This window comes from Phoenix dactylifera, chromosome 17, assembly GCF_051530095.1.
Source record: "Phoenix dactylifera cultivar Ajwa chromosome 17, Ajwa_hap1_PhDact_Kaust_v1.1, whole genome shotgun sequence".
NCBI classification, from domain to species: Eukaryota; Viridiplantae; Streptophyta; class Magnoliopsida; order Arecales; family Arecaceae; genus Phoenix; species Phoenix dactylifera.
Window position 1 is genome coordinate 16,974,200 of NC_143206.1, and position 24,999 is coordinate 16,999,198.

The following is a 24,999-nucleotide window of genomic DNA, read 5'->3' on the forward strand; positions in this document are numbered from 1 at the left end:
CAGGTTATTATTGTATAGCATCTAAGTTGTTTTTGATGCAGAATATACCTTTCAAAGTATTTATAATGGTATTTTGAATATGGTATTAAAGTAAACAAAAAAAATAGAGAAACATGAAGCTTGCGTGAGAGGAGAAAAAGAGAAAAAATAAAGTACAAAAAAAAAACATGGAGTTTACATGTTTCCCACGAGTTTATTCATATATATTTAGTAAATGGATCCCAAGAAAATTTTCTTTTAAAGTCCATCACGTACGTACATACGTATACACACACATTAGATCCCACAAAATCTCACTCTTATAGCCAAGTATAGGAGTTTTCATTACACATTATATGTAGTAGAAGAAGTAGATGCTTAAAAATTGAGACTAGGTTTGTATATAGTCCTAGTATTAAGACCGAGATGGTCTTGGACTGTGGACTTTGAATTTCCAATGGGCATAACTGCGTAAGTATTGATGGAACATCTCTAATTGCTTCTTTGTTAGCCGGTGGAGCGGGAGAGTCTCGATTATGAAACATTTGCATGTTAGGTAGAGGGTGAGAGTAATATAAGAAACCAAATATGTATATCCTCCTTGTAAAAACTAAGGGACTTGTGACTAATTTCGTCGAATCTAGACAAATCCTAAACGAGGGATTTTCTCGAGAAATAGAATAGCATATGAAACATATCAATTAACTTAGAGAAACCTTGTGGCTACTCCATATTCCTTAAAACCTCTCAATTAATTTTGCAGCTACATGCCTTCTGAGATTTACTAGATGGCTGTAAAAGGATCTTTGTTTAATTTATATAGGATGGTGATGCATGACTTCTCAATCAATAGTTAGTAGAGGTAAAAATCCTTTTAAAGTGCATTTAACAAAACAAAACAAAAATCTTTTTAAAGTGCACGTAGAAGATTCTTTTTATTTTACTCTAGAAATCATTTTGTAAGTTCAACTAGATTTTTGAGATGATTAATTGACTCCTGCAGAAATATAATGAAAAAAAACATTGTAGACATTAAAATTTAGTTTATATTTAAAAGTAATATTAAAACTATCCAAAGCTTAATCACCACAAGATGATTTAGAATTGCATGATGAATATTGCATACTATAAGCAAATTAAAGTTTTCTTTTTGTGGGCGTAAATTCGTATTAGATGCTTGACTAGATGCTCTGGGAAAAAGAAAATGGAAATAAAAAAAAGAAAATTAAAGAAAGACAAAGTTGTAAACAAGATTATGTCAAATCCGCCGGTGATATATACAGCAAACAAATTTCATTAACTAGAGCTTTTTAATTAAAAACCCTATAGTTGGATCATCCATTATTTGTGCCAACACGAATAATCATATCCCTCAAATATTATCAATCTTGCATTACATGCATTAATTTCAACCTAGACAACATTTTACTACTAATCAAAACAACAGTCGAATCCATTTGTCACAGAGTACTCCTGTTAACATCAAGGAAACAAAATGAAACAAAGAAAACAAGCTCTGCTAAGATATCAAACGATTACAGAAGGGAAGTAGAATCTCTCTCCACTACTCCATTAAAGAGACTACACTTGACACCATGCATTATTTATACAACATGGGAGACTACACATCAAGCAACCATTGGACTCCGCATGCAGGTAACCCTGCTCTCATCTAATAATACCCAAGACGGGCTTTTAATCAGAAGCTCGATTCGACACTACCAAGCAACGGCGGCCGCGCACGACGCCGTCTCCTCGTCCTCCTTCACCTTCCCGCCGACCATGTTTACCGTCCTCAGATAGCAAGCCTTGTCATCCCTGAACTTGTAAGTGGACTTGGTGTCGCCACTCCCCCACAGGGCCACCCCGTCCTGCATCAAGACCGAACCCTCCGACTCCTGCCGGTCCGCGATGGTGCTGAAGCTGGCCATCTTGTTCTCCGCCACGCTCCTCGTCTCCTCGAGCATGTGGTACAGCTTGGTCTTGTGGAACCTCGAGTCCCCGCCGCCGTTCGAGCTCATGGTCATCATGTTAAGGGGCGCCTCCGTGTCGACCAGCACTCGGCCGATCACGACGTCGTCCCTCTCGATCCTTATGTTAGTCCTCGCCTTGTTCTCCATTTCCACATTCGTCACCTCCCCCTTCTCTTCGGCCTCTATGTGGCTCTTGAACTTAATTTTGTGCCTCACACTGGTGGTGATGTTGCCTTTGGACGAGCTAACCCAGCCAGAGAATCGAATGATGACTTGCCCTTCGATCTCCGATTTGCCTTCGTTGTCCTTCCAGTCCGCCTGCCGGCTTAGCCGGAGCGGCGGGACTTTGTACCGGACGAGAGCTCCCTCGACCGAGTCGGACCACGCGTCGAGCCAGAGATGGAGGTTAGCGGAGACGAGCCAGTAGGGCTGGCTGTCGCGGACGGTGAGGCCGAACTTGTGGGATCTGCCGTCGATGAGCTGGCCGACGAAGGGTGTGAGGTCGAGGTCGTAGGAGGGGTGGTCGTAGGCGCCGATGGCCGCGACGGGGGCCCAAAAGAAGGGGTTGACGGAGCCCGGGTAGATGACCGGGAACGGCACGGCCGAGCCGGCGTAGCGCCCGTCTATGGTCGCCACCACCTGGCGGAACCCGCCGTTGGCCTTGGAGGACTCGAGCCCGTCCCGCGCCCGCTGCGGCCCGTTGGAACGGAGCGGGTTCGCGTACCAGTACTCGTCGTCGCCGTGGTGAGAGGCGTAGACCTCGAGGACGGCCCGGTACGTGTTGTTAGGCACTACAACGGTGGCGGACTGGATGTCACTCTCGTTCTTGACCGGGAACCAGAAGCCGGACCGGCCGTCGCAGTTGGATATCGGGATGATGAGGTCGGCAGGCTCGCGGTAGATTCCTTTAACGGTCGGGTGGGCGGCGAGGACGGATTCGAGTTTGGCTTCTTTGATCTCGTCGGCGGGCCGGGCGGCGGCGGACTCGCAAAGTGCGCCGCGGTAGAAGTGGAGGGAGACGTTGACGGAGTAGACGCCAGCGTAGGTGGCGTTAGAGTTCTCGAGCATCATCGAGATAATGCCGCCACCGGTGCCGTCGGCGGAGGTGCGGCGGAGGAGGGCGGTGTAGCGCGTGACGTCCTTGCGGACGCGCCAGAAGACGCCGGGAGACATGGTGAAGGGGGTGGTGCTGCGGAGGATCTCGGCGCCATCCAGCCAGATTGCGGCGATGCGGTCCTTCTGGAGGTCGGACGCCGAGGCAGAGAGCTCGAGGATGACGCGGGACCAGGGTGCAGGGCAGTCGGGTGGTGGTGCGTAGTTGGCCGTGGCCGGCGGGGCCCCGACGGTGTCGGCGAAGTCCTCCTGGAGGACGAGGAGGGAGCATTTGGGGCTCTGTGCAGGGAGGAGGAGAGGTGGGAGGCTGGGGTCCATGTACTCGAGCGTCGCATGCTGGGCGGCGGCAGGCGGCGGGGGAGGCGCGAATCCTTCGGGAACGTAAGGAGACTCCCACGGTGATGCCCAACAGCCATTAGTTAACAGGAGAAGAGAAACAAGTAAAGATGAGAGTGAGAGAAGGCGGTGGCTGAGAGTGAGATACATGCTTCGTATTTGGATTGGTATCCAGTGAGGGGTTTTGGTTTTGGTTGGGATTAAATGGATCGATTGATTTGGAGAGGGTGTGAGATTCCAATTGGGAGATGGTTTTGGGTATATATAGCCATTGGAAGGCGAGCTTGCCTCCTGGTTTCTTGAGACGTAGAACGGAGGCAGGAGGGAAACGGAGTGTTTAAAATGTGCCATCTTTCCTTTCGGTACAGGTTTAAACATTTTTGTGGCAAAAATCAAGAAGAGGGAGAGAGTTCGGATTCTTCTTGGCTGGTTCCATTCCCTGTCGTTATCTTGTTATGGCCTTATGGGAGGACTGCCGGTACGGAGCTCGGTGGACATTAGAATCCTAGGAGGGTGGTTGGGCCAGGAAAATTGCCCTTGGCATTCGGATCAGACCGGGTCTAGGTTTGGGCATGGAGACTTGGTTCTGAATCTTCTGATCTCTGCTTGTACTCGCTGAGTTTTATCTCATTTGAGTAGCAGGTATTTGCTGTTTGACAGTTAAAATTGTGCACCAGATCTGATGTTAACACTTCACCGCACCTTAAATTAGTGTGATAGTTCTGAATTTATCTAAGCAATGCAAGTAACACAGAAATCTGCCACGAACAGCTGATCTGTAACTATTGTTGCTTCCGTGGATCTACAAGATTGTTAGCATCAGTTTTGCAACCATCAATGGATAGTTCTTAGATACTTATAGAAAATCAAAAAAATTTAAATAATACTTTCCGACTAGTCTTTTTGATCCTAGGTTGCTATATTACTGGTGGTGCTTGGGATTTTTCTTTTTCAGACTGTAATTGTTGGTTGGGGTCCCCCCAACTGCAATAATTTCTCCTACACCTACAAATAGTAGGAAAAAGTACATGCAATTTACTGTAATATAAACAATAAATTACACAGTAATATGAATTAAGGATTAGATGGTTTCTGTTAAAGTTAGCTAATGCAATCACAGCCATTCAGCTGAAGGTTAAATTTCTAGACCCCACTTAACAGATTATATAGACTAGGAAACTACTCAGGTTTTCAAACTAGAACCAAAATAATCACGTTGAATTCATCTATGTTCACTTCAAAATAAAAGGAAAAATATGTTCATTGTAAATATGTCAGAAGTGTTATGCGTATCACTATTTTTTTTATTTTTATGAATTGCCTATTGAGCACGAACATGAACCCAGCAAAATCATGATAAGATGCTTGCTTGTTTTTGACAATGGATTTGATATAAGTAATGTCACTTAAAATGTTTGCGTTTCTTCTTGGCTGGTTCTTTTTTGCAAGAGAAGTAAGGACTTGGGATAATTTACCTAACGCTCTCAAGCAGCTCTACTGCCTCTACACTGAAGGATGTTCTCAAGCTGTTGCACTAGAAGATTGCTCAAACGAAAGCCATTTCAACCTCAAAACAATAGATACGAGTGCTTTGACATGGGGTGCCATGAATCAGCATGTCTCTATACGTCTGCATGATCAACGAACCCTCTTGCCTTGGTGCTCAGGAGCTCTCCCTTTCTATAACCTTGGCGAGGGTTCAAGGATTGGAATCACCCTGCCATACTACTGCATGTTAACGATTTTTCAGTGAAGCAATGAACACATCATGTGCCCACCTTCCTCCTCAACTCGAATGAATTAAGCATCATCTCATAAGCATTTAGGCTTTGAGAGAGAGATACATTCATCAGACAGCAATTATTAAACTCATAATCAAAATGCTTTGAGAGAGAGTTATCCGCTGGAGCCACCAAAAAAAAAAAAAAAAACCCAACTAGCTCCGATCGAGATTGCCGAATTTTGTGACTATCTTTCGGATTTCCGCTATAAAATGGCTAATAGGCTATTTATATATTTACATCGTCCAGGGTCCCAAAAATATTAGAATGCAAAGGGACACAGGCGGCATTGTCCTAAAAGAGATGGATAAACAAGGGCGACGGAAAGAGGGGAAAGAGAGGTAACCTCTTAGCACGGAAGCAGCAGAGGAGCCGGTGGAGACGACGACGAGGAGTCCTCTTCCGCTAAAGATTCGCCGCCGTATTCCTCGTCTCTTTCCCTTCCTTCTAAAGAGAACCCCGGGGACTTGGGATTAGGAGGGGAAGGAGAGGGCACATCGAGCTCCAGACCAAACCCTAACCCTAAGCCTAATGCAAGCAAGGAGCTGAGCTTCCTCGTCTTCTTCTTGACCACCCTCCCCTGGAGGTCCCGCTCCCAATGGCTCTTCATGTGTCCTCCCAGCGCCTGCCCCGTCCGGAACCTCTTCGGACACAGCGAGCACTCGTGCACCCGCACCCTCGTCGTCACCCTCCTCCTCCTCCTTTTCCTCCTGCCGCTCCCATCCGATCCCGAACCCTCGCCGTCCACCACCGCCTCCTCGCCTCCGCCGTGACTGGAGGCGGGGGATGGGGAGGAGAGAGCGAGGAGGAAGCGGGCGATGTCGCGCTCTTGGGACTCCGGTTCGTGGTGGGTGCGTCGAGGTTGGGGGCTCCTCCTGCCCCGCTTTCCCGTGAGGGACCACGTGATGAGCGGCGGAGATGGGGTCTCGGTTTGGGTCATTTGGAGGTGGAGGGGTAGAGAAGAAGAGGGAGGGGAGAGGGACGGGTGAGTACACTTCGTTTGAACGGGGGCGTGGTTGGGTTCATGTGAGAGGCGGAGTGTAGGGTAAGACACAGCGGGAGATAGGTGTGTTTGTTTACCCAAGGAATCAGGACCGTCTCTTGTTTGTTTCACACGCTTCGCTTCGCCGGTGATGCGAGCTATCCGTTTGAGCGGGACCGGTGGAGGAATTTTGAACGGATGCGGCGATCGGATTTTCATCTACATCGGCAGTTATCCAATAACGGTTTTTTTTTTTTTTTTTTCGCTGAAATCGGAAGTACCTTATACGGATACAGACAAGGAAGTAAAAAAACAAGACAGTCTGAAGAGCATTAGATAACTCCGTCTCTTCCACTCAGAGATGGTTCAAAGAGTGGTTGGCAACAAAGGACGCCATCCAATTTGCAGCCCCATTAGCTTTTCTAAACACATGCTTCGCCTGAAGCACCATTCCCTCACTTACCATGGCCCGAATATCTCTCAAAAATGGGCGGTAATCGCCGATCCCTACGAAATATGCGGAATTCATCTGATGATTGTCGCAGAATCGCCCTCCAATAGGACCTTTCTCTCCTGCAAAGCACGTCGTACGTAGCACAAATAACGGTATTATTCGTTTGCGAGTTGTTTGGAACAGATTCTAAGCTCATGGCAAGGGGTAAAGATTAGATCTTTGATATTTCCATCCTTGCAGCAGAATTGAGGACAACTTGGATGGGTATCAGATTAGATCTTTAATGTTTCGATCCTTGGAGGAAAATTGAGGACAACTTAGATGGGTATTATATTAAAGATGACTCAGCTACAATGTTTGGATGGATACAGAAACAGCCAAAGGTGGCAGATGTACACCTCCTCTTGTAAAATATTTGGAGAATGGCAAAGGAGTGTGTCTCCCTTTATGTCGGGCATATTTACTGAAAGATGAATGAAGGCATAGATTGAACAGCCTCCTATATGGCAGAGCATTTTCTAATGAAGTGCTATAGGATTGACTCATCAGTTGTTCTTATGTTCTGATTTCGTTGCATGTATTTATACTAGATTAGCGTGATTCGCCCATCCTCTATATATATATATATATATATATATATATATATATAAACGAGCACCGGCGAGTCATGAACGCCGGACGGGCAGCGCGTTGCCCCTCTTTCTCTTCCACCTGCAGCGAGTTCAGGCCTCTCTGCTCCTTACTCTTTGCAATTTAATCTTGTTTTGGAGAATAAAACGAAAATGGGACATCTATCGCGGGGGTGGGTGGGTGTGGGGTGTTGAAATAAAACGAAAATATGACTAGCCCTTCTCGGGCCCGCGCTTTCGGTTCGCAGATAGGGGTCATTGTCCGGGGCTTTGGCAGGAGGAAAAGCCAGTTGGGCTCTTGTTCCCGTCTCCATCAAGAAGCCTCCTAGAGCTCTAGTATGGAAAATAATTATGTTATTTTGGATTTGTCAGGTTAAGGGCTTTATAAAGTGGAGTACTATATAATCGTTGGTGCTTATAAAAGAGCTAAACAGGGGCTTGTTAATATTATTAGAATGATTGTGGCAGTCTTAGCTGTGATATGTTCCATAAGATTAACCTCTGTTTATTGACAAGGCAAATAATGAAAAGAGGCAGTCTTTCTCCCCCCACGCTGGAGGCTTCACCTGGGATGTTCATGCAGTGGTGCCTCAAGCTTTGAGTTATCTTTTTTCTTTTGATTTAGCTGGCTGCTCCCATAACTGACATGGGTGAGCTGCCATTGTTACAAAAAAAAAAAAAAAAGGTCAGTCTTCAGCCAGCTATCAAGTAAATAAAGTTATTCGCTGTTTTGTTTATACTCATTATCCATCGTGAATGCCATCTTACAAAGAGTGAAGGGATGTCAACAAAGAAATGAAAAAAAATACTATCAGGGAGTAGAAACGGTGGAAAAAATAGGGACTAGAGAGGCTAGTTGAAATTATTTTACCCTTCTCCTGGAATAACTTAATAACCTTAATCTGGTTATCTACCTTTTTGGCTTGCTGACTGGATAAAGTTATTCATGTTTTTTTGTATGGCATCTGGCTGGTTATCAGGATAACCTCAAGTTACCATTTTAGCGAGATTTCATCCGTAAATTGTCGATATCAAGTTAAACAGCCAATAGCATGAAACCCACTCGATCCTCTAAGTCTCTCGTTCCAAAATTGTCCTCTGCAGCTGACCACATTTTAATACAAAATAGTTTGCATGACGATGATGATGTAAACCGTAGATTATGCAGCTACTAACAACAGTACCGTAAATAATTTTTACACAAAAATAAGTTAGATTGAATACTGAGCTCCACAACAATGAGACTCCATTGTGCAGGCCAGAGCCTGCATTCCTGACTAAGCTGATCCAAGCAATGGCTGCCATGAATTCTAAGATTTTTTATGCATGCCCCCCGGAATCATGTCAGGCTTGTATTCTACTTTATGGAGTTCCTCCTGAACAAGTAAATATACAGTCTTCCATTTATTCATTACATTGTCTAGTAAAAAAAAAATGTAAGCACTGTTGAAATGGTCTTTCAACATGATTTTGTTTAGCCTGATGACAAGTTAGATGGCAGAACCTGAAAGCAGATTAATTTCCAACAGAAATGTGGTTGCAAAGATGGGATCAAATACTTTGATGCCAAAAGACAGCCTCACTAAAGGAAAAAAGAACAGAGGAATTCATAAATTGTGTTTTTCCAGAGTTATTTCTCATGATCATGGGAGGCAACCTCTCAGGACTATTCAGAAATTGGGCACGCATTCTCAAACTCTTGTTGTTCTTTGCGGCACAAGTCGAACTCATTGGTATAGTAATACATGCAGCCTGCATAAGCATCGATCTCTTTGGGACACCTCTGATGAAGCTCTTTCAAACTGCAGGTCACAAGCTAATTGTTTGAGTTTCCTTCTTAAAAAAACTACTGATCAACTAAAATGATACAAGATAAGAGTAATTTAGAATCTCATGAGAATTTATGACTTTACCACAATGACTAATGTAGAGCGAATTTACAGCCTCCCTAACTGATCTAATGGTTAGTTCCCTTTCTCTCTCTACATGCCTCTGTGCCCAACTTCCAGAGCCTGTTGTTTCCGGTGCTTATGAATGACTTACCTTTTCTTTGTACTTTTACCGATGATCTATTTTTTCCATTCTACTGACTTACCATGAAAACATCCAAATTTAACTTTTTTTTACCCTCAAGACAACTTGTCTCCCAGTCATCTCGTCTTCCCACTGACATTCACACTTATTGCTCCCTCTCATTGGCCTTTTCCCTCTTTACAATCCAAGGCAAACCCATCAACCAGAAACCATCACTGGGATGCTGCAAATATTTACCAAGTACAATTTCTTGCTGCCCTCCCTCCCTTTCAAATTAGAAATCAACATTTATAAAGTGAATGGTCTACCACATGAGCTCCCATACATATTGTTGAGAACTCAAATAAAGCCAAGAATTTCACTTATAATAAATCATGTCAGGGTTGTATCTATGTAACACATAAATTACATATGTAACATAACATAAGTGACTGGGCTCAGATTTATGGAAACTCGCTGATTGTTAGCCTAAGCACACTGAGAGAGATCAAGCATTAGCTTTCAACTTTATAAAGATTCATCACCAGAAGCAGTGTTAGAGCAAATGAAACTCAAGTACAGATTTTGTGCTGAAGAATAAATATGGTCTTACCAGATTATGTTTGTATTGCCCTTGGTGGAAGAGATTTTTGCTGTTAACAAAAATTCCATTAATAACTTAACAGTGATGATGGCCAGAATGAAAATATAGAAATAGGTGCATATGATGTTAAAAGGACATGGTTCAACCTGAGACCTGTCAGAATCAAACCTTGGGCCCAGCGGGGTCAGATTTGTGTTATAAGAACTCCAACTTCAGGTTGGCTGAGACCAAATTTTAAGATCTAAATTTATCCCAGACCAAGTTCAACCACAAACAACCCAAACCAAGCCCCAAGCTTACTGGTGTGTAAATCGCTAAATAGAATATCATGTCAGTTCAAGAATAATAGACATGCCCTTGATTCTCTCTTTTTAAGGGACTGGCACAATGAGAACATCTGAAAAGGAGATCTTGAGGTGAGAATATGATACAAAAAAAAATTCTCACTGAATTTTAAGGCAGGCTAATTATCAGATAACCAGGTTATCTAAGAAACAGAAGAAGCTGAAGTTTGAATAATATGAGTGCATGTCAAGTATTTGATATGAAAACAGCCAAAACACTAGACTATGCTATGCTATGGAAAATGGATGCCCATGCCACTAATTTCATCAGTCTTGTAGGTAAAATCTTCTCTCTTTCTTCAACCAAGACATTAATATCATGCATAACATAACATCTAATTAAGTGATTTCCTTGTTGTGTTGGGTTGGTATAAAGTGAAAAGCTCTGTTCATGTACTACATTGTCAAAATTAACGACGAGCATGTACTAAACCAATATTATGTCCCATCACTAAAATGTGTCATGTATTAAGATGATGGAAAATGATAGCAAGGTGTCTGAATTTTGATGTTCAATTGCAGGATCCAAGAATCCATTATTATGACCACAAAGATCAGAAGATCATTTGAACATTTCATTTTTCAGTGTGAATCTTCAATGTTAAAGTGTTTAACTAGTGGTCAGGAGGTTGGACTGTTGGATAACAAAAAACTGACACAATCTAGTTGGATGATCTCCCAAGCTTTCTTGATAAAACAACACCAAAAGTTTTCCAATTGAAATATACATCATTTGGAAACTTTACCAAGCATGATGAACATATTAATCTAATCAAGGATCTCATAATAAGTCAGTAGGAAAAATACCCAGGAAGAATACTCGGCATTGATAGCTAACAGGAAAAATAGAAAATAAACAATCTAACAAGATATATGAGTTAAACTCTAACTTCTTGATTTCATAGAATTATTACATAATAAGAGTAATAAAAAGAAAAATCCAAGAAAGGTGCATATGGAATTGAATGATTGTAGCCTTGTTCACCACCAATTAGTTTAATGCCACAGTTCCACAAGTAAATAACAGTGGTAATTGATTACAATAGATGTCAGAATACTAATATGTCAAGAGAGGGATAAGCCCTTTTGGCTATTTCTGATTTGTCAAATGAGTTTTTTTTTTTTTTTTTTTTTGGGGGGGGGGGGGGGGGGGGGGGTGGTTGGGATGTGGATTTCTATTTTGGGAAGCATAAGGCCTCTCTGGTTAAAGAATTGTGTGGATCTTCTAGCAATGTTTTGAAGGTAGAGCAAAAAAAAAAAAAAAAGAATACTAGGTACCCTCCTTTAGCTCGAAATATTGTCGAAAATCCTCATTAGTCACAAGTTGAAATGAAGGAATCACAGTCATTTAGTGTGTTTTTAAGTTGTTTGCCTTTCTACATAAGATTCCATGAGTGTCCAAACTTTCAAACCAGCCACCATATCTGTGTCTAGCTAAAAAAGGGGGCCTCAATTAACATAAATGGTCTACTTAACCACATGTGAAGCAAACTAATAAAATTCATAAGTCTTCTCAACTGGAATTCCTGTCGGTGAAATGCCAAGAAACAACTGGTGGAGAAATCTTATAAAATGATTGAGCTAGCAATCAGGGGAATGATAGTTCCTACTTGAAAACAAGATGATACATTACCATATTTATTTGCTGTTTTACAGATGTAAGTTCTGAAATTCAAATTTTAAATAGCCAAAACCATTAGTGCTATGGGTAAATGGTGTGCACCTTCGTAGCTCATCCACTCTTCACCAGCACTCTTCAGTATTTAAAATATTGAACATCAAAGTGTGATGACAACAAGGAGTATTATATTTTATGCAAGTCATACATAAAATCTGTAAGTAAGCTCATAAACTTGACAAGAATGGAGGACTAATACACTGAGTATTCATGAAGTTTAAAGGAGATTTCTATACAAGATGATTGTTATCAATTAAAAAATGTTAGGTCCATACAAAAATAGTGGAGCAAAAAATTTATCAATTGAAGTATTACAATTTATATGAATATTTTTAATAATCATTTAAAATGCTATTCTTCCTTCCAATCCATGTGATATGTGATGGTTCTATTGATTACAAATAAAAGAGCAAAAACATAAGCAAAAGTGCCTCCAAGCTCAATGAAGAGGTTTCAAGGCAAAAATTCACACATGAATGACTTTCAATGAAACTGAACCAGCATACCAGAGAGAGAGAGAGATGATATGAAGTATCAAACAGGACTCAATAAGTTACAGAGTCTAAAGGTCTAAGCCCGTGTTCTAGTATAACTAGATTGGCTAGGTCCCCAAAAATTTATCAGCAGTAAATTTATCCATAACCATAACCACAACCAAGAAAACTTATTCAAAATGCTTGCAGTAACCTTAATAAAACTTTTTCTAAGATCATTAGCACTATGGATTAAATCCATCGTAATATTTGCTTTTGCAGATCCTTCCTCACAATCCCTATCATTCTTTATTTCATTTTTACCTTCCCTCCTCTTAGGACCGTTTACCTCACAATTGAGTCATATCTTTTCTAGGCATCTAGGTCTTCACTATACAACCTTAATTAGTGAAATCCTGCATTTTCTCTGATTTATTATACTCATAAAGAAGTTTATTTTTCCCAATTTATCCATTATTTATCACAGCATTCTCATCTTTGCAATTCTCACCTTAACTTTTACCCCTACATTCCCATCAAAAAGACATTCTGACAATAGAAGTATATTCCAATCATTTTGTTCTTTTAAGCCTTAAGGCATGTACCAATCACACAAAACCTTCAAAACACTCTTTCACCAAGACCACCTTTATCCACGCTTACTATCTCTTACTACATAAAACTTATTATTCGACTCATGGAAGCAAGAAATTTGAGGCGTCAAATATGATAACCATCTCTTTGTCATTGACTTTATTGGGTACTTCTTCATGTACATTCCAGCTAAAATTGTACCGTTCAAGTGATTGTTGCAGTTGTATTATCACCTTTTATGTTTCCTATATTTCAACTAATGTTTTCCAAATCAAGCACATCCAGTCGGAACGTGATTGCATCTAATTAACAGACCACCAACATGCACAAGGGGAACAGGTGATACAATCTTGCAAGTCTCTGCCACCTGATGAACGCACATAGAAGTAGAAGGAATAGATTCATTTATCTAGCATGAAGCAGACACAGGATCCAGTATTTGTCATAGATTTATAACATGCAGGAAAAGAATCAAATGGTGAGTTTTCTCCCTTTTTTGATTCAAAAATTTGAGGCAACTCAGTCTTTTACAAGTTTGAACCGAGGACTTACGGAAAGAAAAACATAATTGCAAATTTTAATGCATTGAAAACTTAAAATCCAGTTGAAGAAAATTCTCATAACACCGATCACAATAGATCCTCCAAAGAAGCAAGTCAGCGAGCACAAAAATCAAACATTGAGTCAAAAAAAAACAGCAAAAATAGAGAGATTGAGAGAACAATACTTTCAGGCTTTGAATTTTCAATGAAATTTAGGACGCACATTGCATAACAATCGAATCTGAACAAATTAAAACAAGAGCAAAGAAAGATCATCAATCCATAAACGATTCAGCATGGAAAAAAAAGTGAGATGATTGGAGACTTGTTTGGAGTGTTGAGAATCCTTACAGATTTAGGACGCAGTGAGTGACCACCCGGCCCTTGTCGAGACATTTCTCCGGATTGGGGTCCTTCTTCTTGCAATTGATGAAGGCCACGTTCTCCGACCGGCACCTCACGGCGATGTGCTTCGACGCCGCCATCAAGACCGCCGACGTCGGGATCGGCTCCCCCGCCGCATTGACGGTGCTCGACATCCCCCCTTCCCCTTTCCGAGCGCTACGAGATTGCAACTAGGGTTACATCGAAGAAGACTACGGAGCTAAGGTTAGGGTTAGGGCTCTGGATTGTACCTTTCTTTGAGCTTTCAGGCGCCGATGATCCAAAAGCTTTGGGGAAGATGGAGCTGGACTCCAAAGGAGCTTCCCTTTTCCGCTTATGCGGTGTTGCGGGAGGAAAGCGGAGGACTCCTTGTCAATAGTGGGTATGCTTGGGCCGCACTGAACTGATGGGCCTCCAAGACAGGACGCAAGTGAGGTGTTGGGCCGAGGATGTGGGTTGGATTGGAAGAGATATTCTTCCTGGGCAGCGACACTGAATGAAGCATTTGATGGTCCGTTCATCAATGGAAAGCTTCGATGACTAAATTTGGTATTGAACTTTGATGATTGCTCTCACTTATTAAATACTGATTTTATTGGTATCCATATTGACGCAACGAATAAAGACTCTACATAATCCAAGTTTCTGTGCAGAAATTTCAGTCCTTGGCATTATTAATATTAGAAGGTTTTTAATTTTTTTCTAACTATTTTTAAATACAACACAATAATTTCTATAACACATTTTAGTAACAAACTTCAATGATGGCCGAGTATGTTAATATTTGCATTTTAATATTAGCATTCATGCCGAGAATGGATAGCTTTGCCCAACCTAAATCTCATATCTCTATATCGGTGTATTTATATATCTATATGTATGTATGTATGTATAATATAAATGTATATAGGTATACAAACATATATACATACATGTATGTACGTATATAGGTATGCATACATACATGTGTGTGTATACATATATATGTATGTATATATATATGTGATGTGGTATATATTTGTCGATTCTAACCTCGGTATGGACCAAAGCACCTAACCTCAGTATTGTTTGAAGTGCTTGATCTAGGTGCTAGCTGAAATGTGTTTCTGGTTCATTCAAGCAATGGAGAAGAGCCACATGTCTCCCATTGAAGTTCGTTTAAGGGCAGTTGATATCATTAAGAACGCAATCATGATCTCAGTGGTGATTACTCCAGCTTGGTCGTCATTGCACGATTAAAATGATTGTCACAATGTTGCCAACATGGAAACCATTACTCGGCAGTTATTATACATCTTGTTATTCTCGGTAATAGACACTGGCCCTATTCTATATAAAGTAGAAATAAGGGATTCTTAAGTAACTTTTTTTTCTCTATACTCTTCCATTGTTTCTCTAAAATCCGATTGACTTTGGAGGATACCCCGCCGAGCAAACTTCGATAAGAGAACTTCTTTTCTGGTTTCAAGTCGGTCAGGGATTGCTAAATAAACCTTAACCCAAGCTCAATCAGAGTTGTCAACACCACTCCATCCATCAGCACAACTCTCCAGCTCGAAGTGCAGTTGACCTCACCAATTACTCTCGATGGCCCTACTATTTTGGTTCGGATTCTAGCAACAACAACAGACAAGGTAAAAGACATTTCTCCATTTCTTGGATCTTTTTAGAGACCGACGTATATGTCTTTCCTGCATCCGAGTCAAAGCCATTCTCCATCCACCGTAACTCAAAATCAAGTAAATCACAAACTAATCCACCAAACGGTGTAGATCAAATCATCAATCCACGCTCGCAACATTTTCTTATAAACCAAGCGAGTGCATAGGAATTTCCATACATCTTCTAATCCTCCCCCAGCTTCACTCCCTCGCCCCCGTAGTCGCACGTGCAAAAGGCATGGTGCTAAGCATGGACGGCATGGATATGTTCCCCGATGCATGCGAAATAGTTGATATACAAGTACTGAGGTATTTTTGCCATTTCGAGTTTCGTGCATCTCCGTCCATTTCCATCCTAACTCAAAATCAAGAAAATCACGAATGGATCCACCAAAGGCGGTCTACGTCAAATCATCGAACCATGCACCGCGACTGCTTCTTTTGACACAGACGAGTGCATAGGAATTTCTATGCGATTTTCTGATCCTCCCCCAGCTTCGCTCCCTTACCCCGGCGACAGCACTGCAGAAGGCATGGCGACGCCAAACATATACGGCAGGGATATACTCGAGGAGAAAATCCAACGGCGTATATCCACCCCTCATAAAAATTTTACGTAGCAGTCCGTATATGGAATCTTTCTCTTGTCCCACCCCTGCTCCCATGGTCCGAATACATTCGCTTTCTTCTCCGGTCAATACCGCTATCTATAAATACGAGACGAAGATTGGAGGAACGGAGGAGAAACGAATCCAAGGTCGGTCTCATCGATACCGCGGTGAACCCTCTCTCCCCATCTCGTCTCTCTCAAAACACCAGCGGAAAAAGCGTGCAAGCGAAAAGCCACAGCAAAAGAGAGCGAGCGCCGAAAGAATCTCACCGCTTTCTTCTCGCCCCCCTCCCCTCCGATTCCTTCCCCCCCCACCGCGGGATTTTGGTACGTCCTCCTCCTCCCTCAACCACGTCTCTCCCTTGATTCCTCGATGCCGATTGATTAGGATGAGGGTCAGGGAACGTTTCTTGCATTCGATCGTGTTCTTTTTGTTGTTTTGGTGCTTCCTTTTGGGTTTTGATCATGGCGATGAGGTGGTTGGGGGCTTTGAGCAGGGCGCTGCTCTATATGTTTCCGAGAAAGAGAACGGAGGGAGCTAAGGTAGATGAGGGGGTCCCGCGCGGGGCGGTGCCGAAGAAGCCGAAGGTAGAGTGCTCGAATTCGGAGGTGGCGGCGGAGGGCAGCCACAGGCCACCGCACGGCATGGCCTGCGACAGCAATGGCAGCAATGGTGCGGACATCGACGAGGACCTGCACAGCCGGCAGCTTGCTGTCTACGGGAGGGAGACGATGCGCCGGCTCTTCGCGTCCAGTGTTCTCATCTCAGGGCTCAACGGGCTCGGGGCGGAGATAGGTAAAGCCACCGATGCGTGGGTGGTGATGTTCTCCTCTTTATCTTTCTTTATTTCTTTCTTTCTTTCTTTGAATCCAACGTTTATATGTGTGCTGGCTGTGGATTTGGTTTGGAATGAAATGGATGCAAGGAAACCTGATCAAAAATCAGTTCTTTCCCACGATTTCTGAGTGGTTGTTGAACTGTCGATATCCAGCAGTTTCTTTTAGCCTTTCCCTCTGTTGATGTAGATCTAGAATCCAATGATGTTCACCTCTTTGTTTCATTTTATTCTTCATTCGTTGACAACATGGAACGAGAATCCTGAACGTTGTGGATTTGATCATGAGCAGAATAGTTCTGTTATGGTTACCATAAGGTATTTTTTTCTGACGAGCGCTGATTTTTCTTTGATCATCGGCATTTTACATGTTGACCTCAACTCTTGGAAAATTAAATGCTCTTGTTGGGCTATGCATCCATTGGAAGTTGCATATCTGATTAAAAATTCGTTAAAGCTTCATGACATTTGTTTTCTTTTGAAATTTTGTTAGCAGGGTGTTGTACAATTAGGGATTTACTACAGTAGGGATGTTAATTGACATGTTACATACCATTCAGTATTCTTGCATGTCTGTGTTACAGGGACATTAGAGCCATAACATTTTGAAGCTAAGATAATGCCCCTACTACCGTCAATGACACCTTTAGTTTATGCAAATGCTGGATTTTTTTTGTTGCATCTTACCCTACGAACATAAGTTAAATGCACTCACACTTAATGACACCAATCAGTAGGTGTTGCCTCATCTTTTGAAGACTCCTGCACATAGAAGAAGCATCTGATGTTGTCACACAACCCACTGTAAACCTCTAAATAAATTTTGTGTTTCCTCACTGTTTCAGACTCCATCTTAGGTCTATTGGACAAGGATTAGGTTTGTTTCTATGGGAGGTCATGTTGGAAAAATATGGAGTTCTTAACGTCAGTTCAGTTTAAGGGAACCAGAATTTAGGGTCAGATTTGAAGATCTAATAAAGCGTTTGAAGCCTTAAAGAGTAATGGAATTTATGTTTGATGGGTGTTGCTATGGGGTTTCATACGAATGATTGAAAGTGAGCTGTTTGGGGCCCTAAGGTTGTTGTTAAATTAAGCCGAGAGTAAGATCATATAGGCTTAAAGAGGAAGAGAAAAGCCATGCACTGACTGGTTTGCTCCTCTGCTGGGATTCACCAGATAAGAACTACCAGTAATTCTGGCTGGCTCTGCTGGTCTAAAATTCAGAGCAAGTGAGCTCCTTTTTGTCTCTTTTAAGGTGGAAAAAAAAAATCAGTCCCTTGTTTGATGAATGAAGGCTCAGATGGTCACTGTGTCTCCCTAATCAGTTAGTATTCCTTGTTTGCCTTCGATTTGTTCCATTCTGCCTTGGTCACCATCACCTCTTAAAAATCATTGCGATGGTTGGCGACCCCCGCAGTTTTGAGAAGCACTCAACTTACGGGCGACAATGACAGCCTTCTTGTACTAAGTGCATCATTTTGTATTTCCAACTTTTGCTTTGTAACTGGGCCCCACTCGGAAAAACCCTGTCTCTATGCATGGGGCTCTATGCATGGGGCTTTTAGGTATACTTTGGGCCTGTTACCAAGCATCATAGTGCAATATACTGAGTATATGTTGTGGGAATGAGAGGATTAGTAGAGTTCTAAGGACATATCTTAGTGATAAAGTCATTGCATCTTTTGATAGCTTTTAATAATGTGAAAATGCTCCAGTAGCTAATTACATTTTACATTTTCCTCTAGTTTTTTCCATGTGGTAACATGCCCTCAAAAACTCATAGTCTAAATCATTTTTTGTGTAATTTTTGGTTGTTTAGTCCACTACATTATATCAGAGAATTCTTAGAGGCATGGTATTTTTTAGATATTACGCTAGAATTCCGTTTCGGTTTCCTTCAGTGTATATATTATTGTCTGATTTAGACTTAAATAATTCTTTTTAATCTCATGCAGCAAAGAACCTGGCACTTGCTGGTGTCAAGTCTATCACATTACATGATGAAGGCACCGTGGAATTGTGGGACTTATCCAGCAATTTCTTTTTCTCTGAAGAGGATATTGGTAAGAACAAAGCTCTGGCATGTATAAAGAAGCTGCAAGAGCTTAACAATGCTGTTATGATTTCTACCTTAATGGGAGAACTGACCAAGGAGCATCTCTCTTACTTTCAGGTTTGTTGCTTATAGAAAATTATCAGTACATTTCCCCCTTCTTATTAGCTACCTACTGGCACTGTTTTCATCATTCACATACTCCTCTCAAACTACTGCAGGATCATGTTAATTCTTGACTAGCTTTTAATCACTCTTGCACTATCTTAGCTTTGCATGCATCAGTGACATATGTAGTTTGTGAAAGTCTCTGCAATATTTGTTATTAAAAAAGTTTGTAAGAGGCAGGTTTTAATGTTGATATTAGACTGGAAAGTAGTCACAACTAGGAGCATTCAACCTCATAAAAATCAAATTGTGGTAAGTCGTGAATGTTTTAATGTAGGAACATTATGGCAAGCCCAAGATGGTTAATGGTAATATGTTACTCTTGACGTCCATACAATACTAATGTAAGCATTCTATGGGAAAATGTTATGCTTATCTGTTACCGGTCAGCTTCGTAACAGTCATTTTCTTTTTTCTACCCTCATAATTCTCAATTGGTTTTCTATGATCCAAATCACAAGTAGCCTGCATGAATTTAATGATAAAAATTGAAATTAACCAAGACATCCTCTCCTGCATCAATATTTATTTATTAGTGATGGATGGACAGTCAATATTCTATAAAGAAATTTCTAAATGATGCTATATGCAACTGATGCTCATCATGTAGCATCATTTTTATGCATTTCATTCATATATAATGAAGTCCAAGCAATTAATTTGATCATATCAGTGATTCTATTAATATCCCTTACAGGAGAAAAAGGGGGACATAACTTGCGCGTGCTCATATATATGTACTTTTTTCTTGCAATGCTCCATTCAAGATGCTAGATGCTACTGTCATATCTGTGTTGTGAATATTTTGAATTTTTGACAAATATCAGTTTTCTGCATTGCAGGCTGTAGTTTTTACTGATATAAGTTTGGACAAAGCGATTGAGTTTGATGATTATTGTCACAATCAGCAACCTCCAATTTCCTTTATAAAATCTGAAGTTCGAGGCCTTTTTGGCAGTGTGTTCTGTGACTTTGGCCCGGAGTTTACCGTTGTTGATGTTGATGGTGAGGAACCACATACAGGTATCATTGCATCCATTAGCAATGACAATCCTGCCCTTGTATCTGGTGTTGATGATGAGCGGTTTGAGTTCCAGGATGGAGAACTTGTTGTTTTCTCAGAAGTTCAGGGAATGACGGAACTAAATGATGGAAAGCCACGTAAGATTAAAAATGCAAGGGCACAATCATTTATTCTTGAAGAAGATACAAGTCATTTTGGTGCATATGAGAAAGGTGGAATAGTTACACAGGTAAAACAACCTAAGGTCCTGCAATTCAAACCTTTAAGGGATGCCCTCAGATATCCTGGGGAGTTTCTTCTGTGTGATTTTTCAAAATTTGACCGCCCACCTCAGTTACATTTGGCTTTTCAAGCCTTGGATAAATTTAAGCAAGAATTGGGACGTTTTCCTGTTGCTGGATCAGAGGAGGATGCTCAGAGGCTGATAGCTTTTGCTATTAGTATAAACGAAAGCTTGGGAGATGGCAAGATGGAAGAAATAGATCAGAAACTTCTACACCATTTTGCAAATGGTTCTAGGGCAGTTTTGAATCCTATGGCTGCAATATTTGGTGGTATAGTTGGCCAGGAGGTCGTGAAAGCATGCTCTGGAAAGTTTCATCCACTTTTCCAGGTGAGGTTTCTGATTTGATTTTCTTTTCCTTGTGATAATCCTGATATGATATATGTCTAATGAAATACTTGGGCAGTTCTTTTACTTCGACTCAGTAGAGTCTCTTCCTGTTGAACCATTGGAGCCTGATGATGTGAAGCCATCGAACTGCCGCTACGATGCTCAAATTTCTGTGTTTGGATCTAAGCTTCAAAAGAAACTGGAAGAGGCTAAAGTGTTTCTTGTAGGCTCTGGTGCTCTTGGATGTGAATTCTTGAAGAACCTAGCCTTAATGGGAGTTTCTTGCAGCCAAAAAGGGAAGCTGACAGTAACAGATGATGATGTGATTGAGAAGAGTAATCTCAGCCGTCAGTTTCTTTTCCGTCACTGGAATATCGGGCAGGCCAAATCCACTGTAGCTGCTCATGTTGCCAGTTCAATCAACCCTAGCCTTCATATAGAAGCACTTCAAAACCGAGCTTGCCCAGAGACAGAGAATATCTTTGATGATGCATTTTGGGAGAGCTTGAATATTGTTATTAATGCATTAGACAATGTGACTGCCAGAATGTATATTGACGGGAGATGCTTGTATTTTCAGAAGCCACTTTTGGAATCTGGAACTCTGGGTGCCAAGTGCAACACACAGATGGTCATACCTCACCTGACTGAGAATTATGGGGCCTCCAGAGACCCTCCTGAGAAGCAGGCACCAATGTGCACGGTTCACTCTTTTCCTCATAATATTGATCACTGTCTTGCATGGGCCCGTTCTGAATTTGAAGGCTTGCTTGAGAAAACTCCAAATGAAGTGAACACTTTCCTTTCCAACCCAAGTGAATATACTTCTGCAATGAAAAATGCAGGGGATGCACAGGCTAGGGATCTACTTGAACATGTTTTAGAGTGCCTTGACAAGGAGTGGTGTGAGAGTTTCCAAGATTGCATCACGTGGGCACGATTGAAGTAAAGTTCCATTACTTTGCACTTTTTTCTGCTTTTCTTTTTTTCTTTTGGTGGGGGGGATCAAATTTATCTTTTATTCCTGAATTTAGTTTTTGCTAATTGTTACCCCACAATGCCATGGTTCGCATGGCAAATGTTAGCATTTAGAGTTGGATGTTATGGATGCATGTATCCCAACTGTCGTATGTATTTGGAACATCTATTTCTTCTTATCTTTGTGATGCTGTGCTGTAACTATTTCTAATTTATTTGCTCACAGGTTTGAAGATTACTTTGCCAATCGTGTGAAGCAATTAACTTTTACTTTCCCTGAGGATTCTGCCACCAGCACTGGTGCACCATTCTGGTCTGCTCCTAAACGCTTCCCGCATCCATTGCAATTCTCAACTAGTGACCCAGGCCACCTTAATTTTGTCGTGGCTGCTTCTATATTGAGAGCTCAGACATTTGGGATCTCTGTACCTGATTGGATCAGCAGCCCATTGAAGTTGGCTGATGCAATTAATAAGGTGTTGGTCCCTGATTTTCAGCCCAAGAAAGGAGTAAAGATTGTAACAGACGAGAAAGCAACAAATCTGTCTGCTGTTTCTATTGATGATGGTGCTGTCATCAGTGAACTTATTACCAAATTGGAAGGATGTGCCAAGAAGCTGCCTGCAGGATTCCGAATGAATCCAATACAGTTTGAGAAGGTCAGTTCTTTTCAACAGACTGGTTGCATTTTAACTTCAGTCCCAAGGTCGTATTCAGTGAAACCTTTATTTGCATCTGCAGACCATTAATCCAGTAACCGAAATTAATCATAGCAACATTCACACATTGACATGATAATACTTAAATTTTGGTAGATGATCTTTTTATCTCTCCCTTAAAATAAGAGCTTAACTAAGGTGTTTTGCTAAGGTTGGGGGGGAGAGAGGGTATAGGGATGTGAGGACAAAAGATGTCATGCTGAGCCTTAATTGAAGGCTTTTGTGTTATATTATACTAGAGCATTTTGCTTTACTGCAATACATGTTCCTGAAAGGCATAGCAGGTCTTATTGGCTTGGATTTCCTCCTTCTTTAATCTTCATTTTCTAGATCGCTCTTGAAAAATTTAAATTTTCTACAGCTGAAAGACTCTGTAACTTTAATCATGATTGACAAGCACGATCCTTCCTACTTATGGAATCCTTCAAACACTTACTCCAATGAGAGAGTGCATGTATTACCAGACTTTTCCAATCCTTTCTCAATACCTCCATGTATGCTTGCTTTGACCTTCCTCTCCTTAATCGCTACCCCTGACACAAATCCAAGCTTCTTTCTTGTGACAGTTTACTTGGTTGTCTGCCACTTTGTGTCTCTGCTTAATTAGTGCAACCGGTTTATTTTTTTGACCTACTCTTCCCATCTCATCATCATTTATCGTATAGCTTCAAAGCTCTATTAAATCAAGGGCACATGCATATTTTTCCAATGACATGTTAAAGCTTTGTTGAAATTTATTCTTCTCTAAATTTTTGGCAAGCAGCTTGGAAATTATTTGCAGCCTGGCCGAATCATCCTATCATACCCACGTATTTCTAAATGTTCTCTATCACCTCCTTTTCATTTGAATACTAACTTTTCCTATGTGAAGGGGCTTGGGTTCTCACTCTCAACAATAACTCTTGGATTCTGCTATTTCTTGATCTTGCTTATGAAATGCTTGATTTCTATTTCAGTTATATTTTATTCATTACTTTTACAGGATGATGACACAAATTATCACATGGACTTGATAGCTGGGCTTGCCAACATGCGTGCGAGAAACTATGGCATTGGAGAAGTCGATAAGTTGAATGCTAAAATAAAAGCTGGCAACATCATCCCTGCCATTGCAACTTCCACAGCAATGGCCACTGGTCTTGTTTGCCTTGAGCTTTACAAAGTTCTTGATGGTGGGCACAAGCTTGAAGACTACCGCAACACATTTGCTAACCTCGCTCTTCCACTGTTCTCCATGGCCGAACCAGTTGCACCCAAGTTAAACAAGCACCAGGATATGAGCTGGACAGTCTGGGACCGTTGGATCATAAAAGGGGATTTTACACTGAGGGAGCTCTTGCGGTGGCTGAAGGACAAAGGCATCAATGCATACAGCATCTCGTGCGGTTCCTCTTTACTCTACAATAGCATGTTCCCCAGGCACAGGGATAGGATGGATAAGAAGGTTGTGGATGTAGCAAGGGATGTAGCAAGAGTTGAAGTACCCCCTTATAGGAGGCATCTGGATATTGTGGCAGCTTGCGAGAATGATGAGGGTGCAGATGTTGATATTCCATTAATTTCGATATATTTCCGGTAGTTGGGTTTGGGAGTAAATGATGCCAGATAATTTAAATTCCTATTTTTCAAATTGATTTTAGTCCATGTCCTTGTAGAAAATTGGATTCTGATCACTTTATATTGCTCAACAGAATTGCTAAACAGAACTTGATGGTTACTTAATCTGTTGTATCTCACTTCATGTTCGCTTCCATGTCAATGTCATGCCTCAGAGACACTTGTGAGATGTTTATCTTGCTTGTGTTTGATCTGTGTTAGGGCCAGTTTGGTTTTGCAAGTGGATTGGGAGTGACTTTTAGATATTTTCTGAAAATGACACTTTTAAAATGTGCTCTTTTTGGAAGTGAGCATGTCTACTACTTCATCTGCATGGAAAGTAAGGGATGTTGAAGTCATGAAAGTATCATACTTTCATTCATGTTTGGTTGCATGGTGTAGAAGGTCACCTTCGACCACTTTGAATGTTTGCTTGCTTTAAAAGTGGGAAGATATGATCATCTCTGGAATGGATGGTGAGATTACCTCCCTTTAGAGAACTTGTGTTACATATTTAATCTCCCTTTTTATTAAATATAAATAAAAATATATTATAAAGAGTTGACAGATTTGATACTATTATTATATTGTCGACTATGCTTATAATATTTAAATAATATTATATGTTTTAATATTGTAATTATGAATAATAACCTATCGGGCATGTGTTGACTGAATTAGCTATTATTATTACATTATTCTATCAAATATTTAATAATATTTCTTGTCATATATAATGTGAATCAACAATAAAATGCTTGAATAAAATAATAATATTTGTTGATTAATTAATTTGTTAATGTTCAATTAATATAAGTTAATATTTATTACAAAATTATGGAAATAATCATGTATTATATTC

The 24,999-nt window shown here is 41.1% G+C and overlaps 3 protein-coding genes across 7 annotated transcripts; 1 reads left to right on the forward strand and 2 right to left on the reverse strand.

Annotated features, from left to right (window-relative positions):
* Window positions 1–1,345: 1,345 nt before the first annotated feature.
* LOC103706751 (peptide-N4-(N-acetyl-beta-glucosaminyl)asparagine amidase A-like) lies at window positions 1,346–6,344 on the reverse strand. Its single transcript, XM_089928257.1, has 2 exons — window positions 5,529–6,344; window positions 1,346–5,118 (listed from the first exon to the last, which is right to left on the reverse strand). Exon 2 carries the CDS (start codon window positions 3,777–3,779, stop codon window positions 1,698–1,700), a length of 2,082 nt encoding a protein of 693 aa, XP_089784383.1. The 5' UTR covers window positions 3,780–5,118; window positions 5,529–6,344; the 3' UTR covers window positions 1,346–1,697.
* Window positions 6,345–8,624: 2,280 nt separating this feature from the next.
* LOC103706728 (NADH dehydrogenase [ubiquinone] 1 alpha subcomplex subunit 8-B-like) lies at window positions 8,625–14,264 on the reverse strand. Of its 3 annotated transcripts, none has more exons than XM_017842691.5 (4): window positions 14,131–14,264; window positions 13,847–14,056; window positions 9,874–9,913; window positions 8,831–9,049 (listed from the first exon to the last, which is right to left on the reverse strand). In XM_017842691.5, exons 2-4 carry the CDS (start codon window positions 14,032–14,034, stop codon window positions 8,975–8,977), a joined length of 303 nt encoding a protein of 100 aa, XP_017698180.2. In that variant the 5' UTR covers window positions 14,035–14,056; window positions 14,131–14,264; the 3' UTR covers window positions 8,831–8,974. The 3 variants fall into 3 exon arrangements, with proteins under 3 accessions (XP_008789166.2, XP_017698180.2, XP_088569578.2); XM_088713452.2 differs by lacking the exons at window positions 8,831–9,049; window positions 9,874–9,913 and adding exons at window positions 9,920–10,261; window positions 13,681–13,736; XM_008790944.6 differs by lacking the exon at window positions 9,874–9,913 and having other exon boundaries at window positions 8,625–9,049.
* Window positions 14,265–16,277: 2,013 nt separating this feature from the next.
* On the forward strand, window positions 16,278–24,263 carry LOC103706727 (ubiquitin-activating enzyme E1 1). 3 transcript variants are annotated; one of them, XM_088713408.2, is made up of 7 exons: window positions 16,278–16,477; window positions 16,648–17,304; window positions 18,942–19,159; window positions 20,050–20,844; window positions 20,921–21,789; window positions 22,049–22,481; window positions 23,524–24,263. In XM_088713408.2, the coding sequence occupies exons 3-7, from the start codon at window positions 19,106–19,108 to the stop codon at window positions 24,118–24,120; spliced, it is 2,748 nt and encodes a 915-aa protein (XP_088569534.1). In that variant the 5' UTR covers window positions 16,278–16,477; window positions 16,648–17,304; window positions 18,942–19,105; the 3' UTR covers window positions 24,121–24,263. The 3 variants fall into 3 exon arrangements, with proteins under 3 accessions (XP_088569534.1, XP_008789165.1, XP_008789164.1); XM_008790943.6 differs by having other exon boundaries at window positions 16,648–16,946; XM_008790942.6 differs by lacking the exon at window positions 16,278–16,477 and having other exon boundaries at window positions 16,486–16,946.
* Window positions 24,264–24,999: the final 736 nt, after the last annotated feature.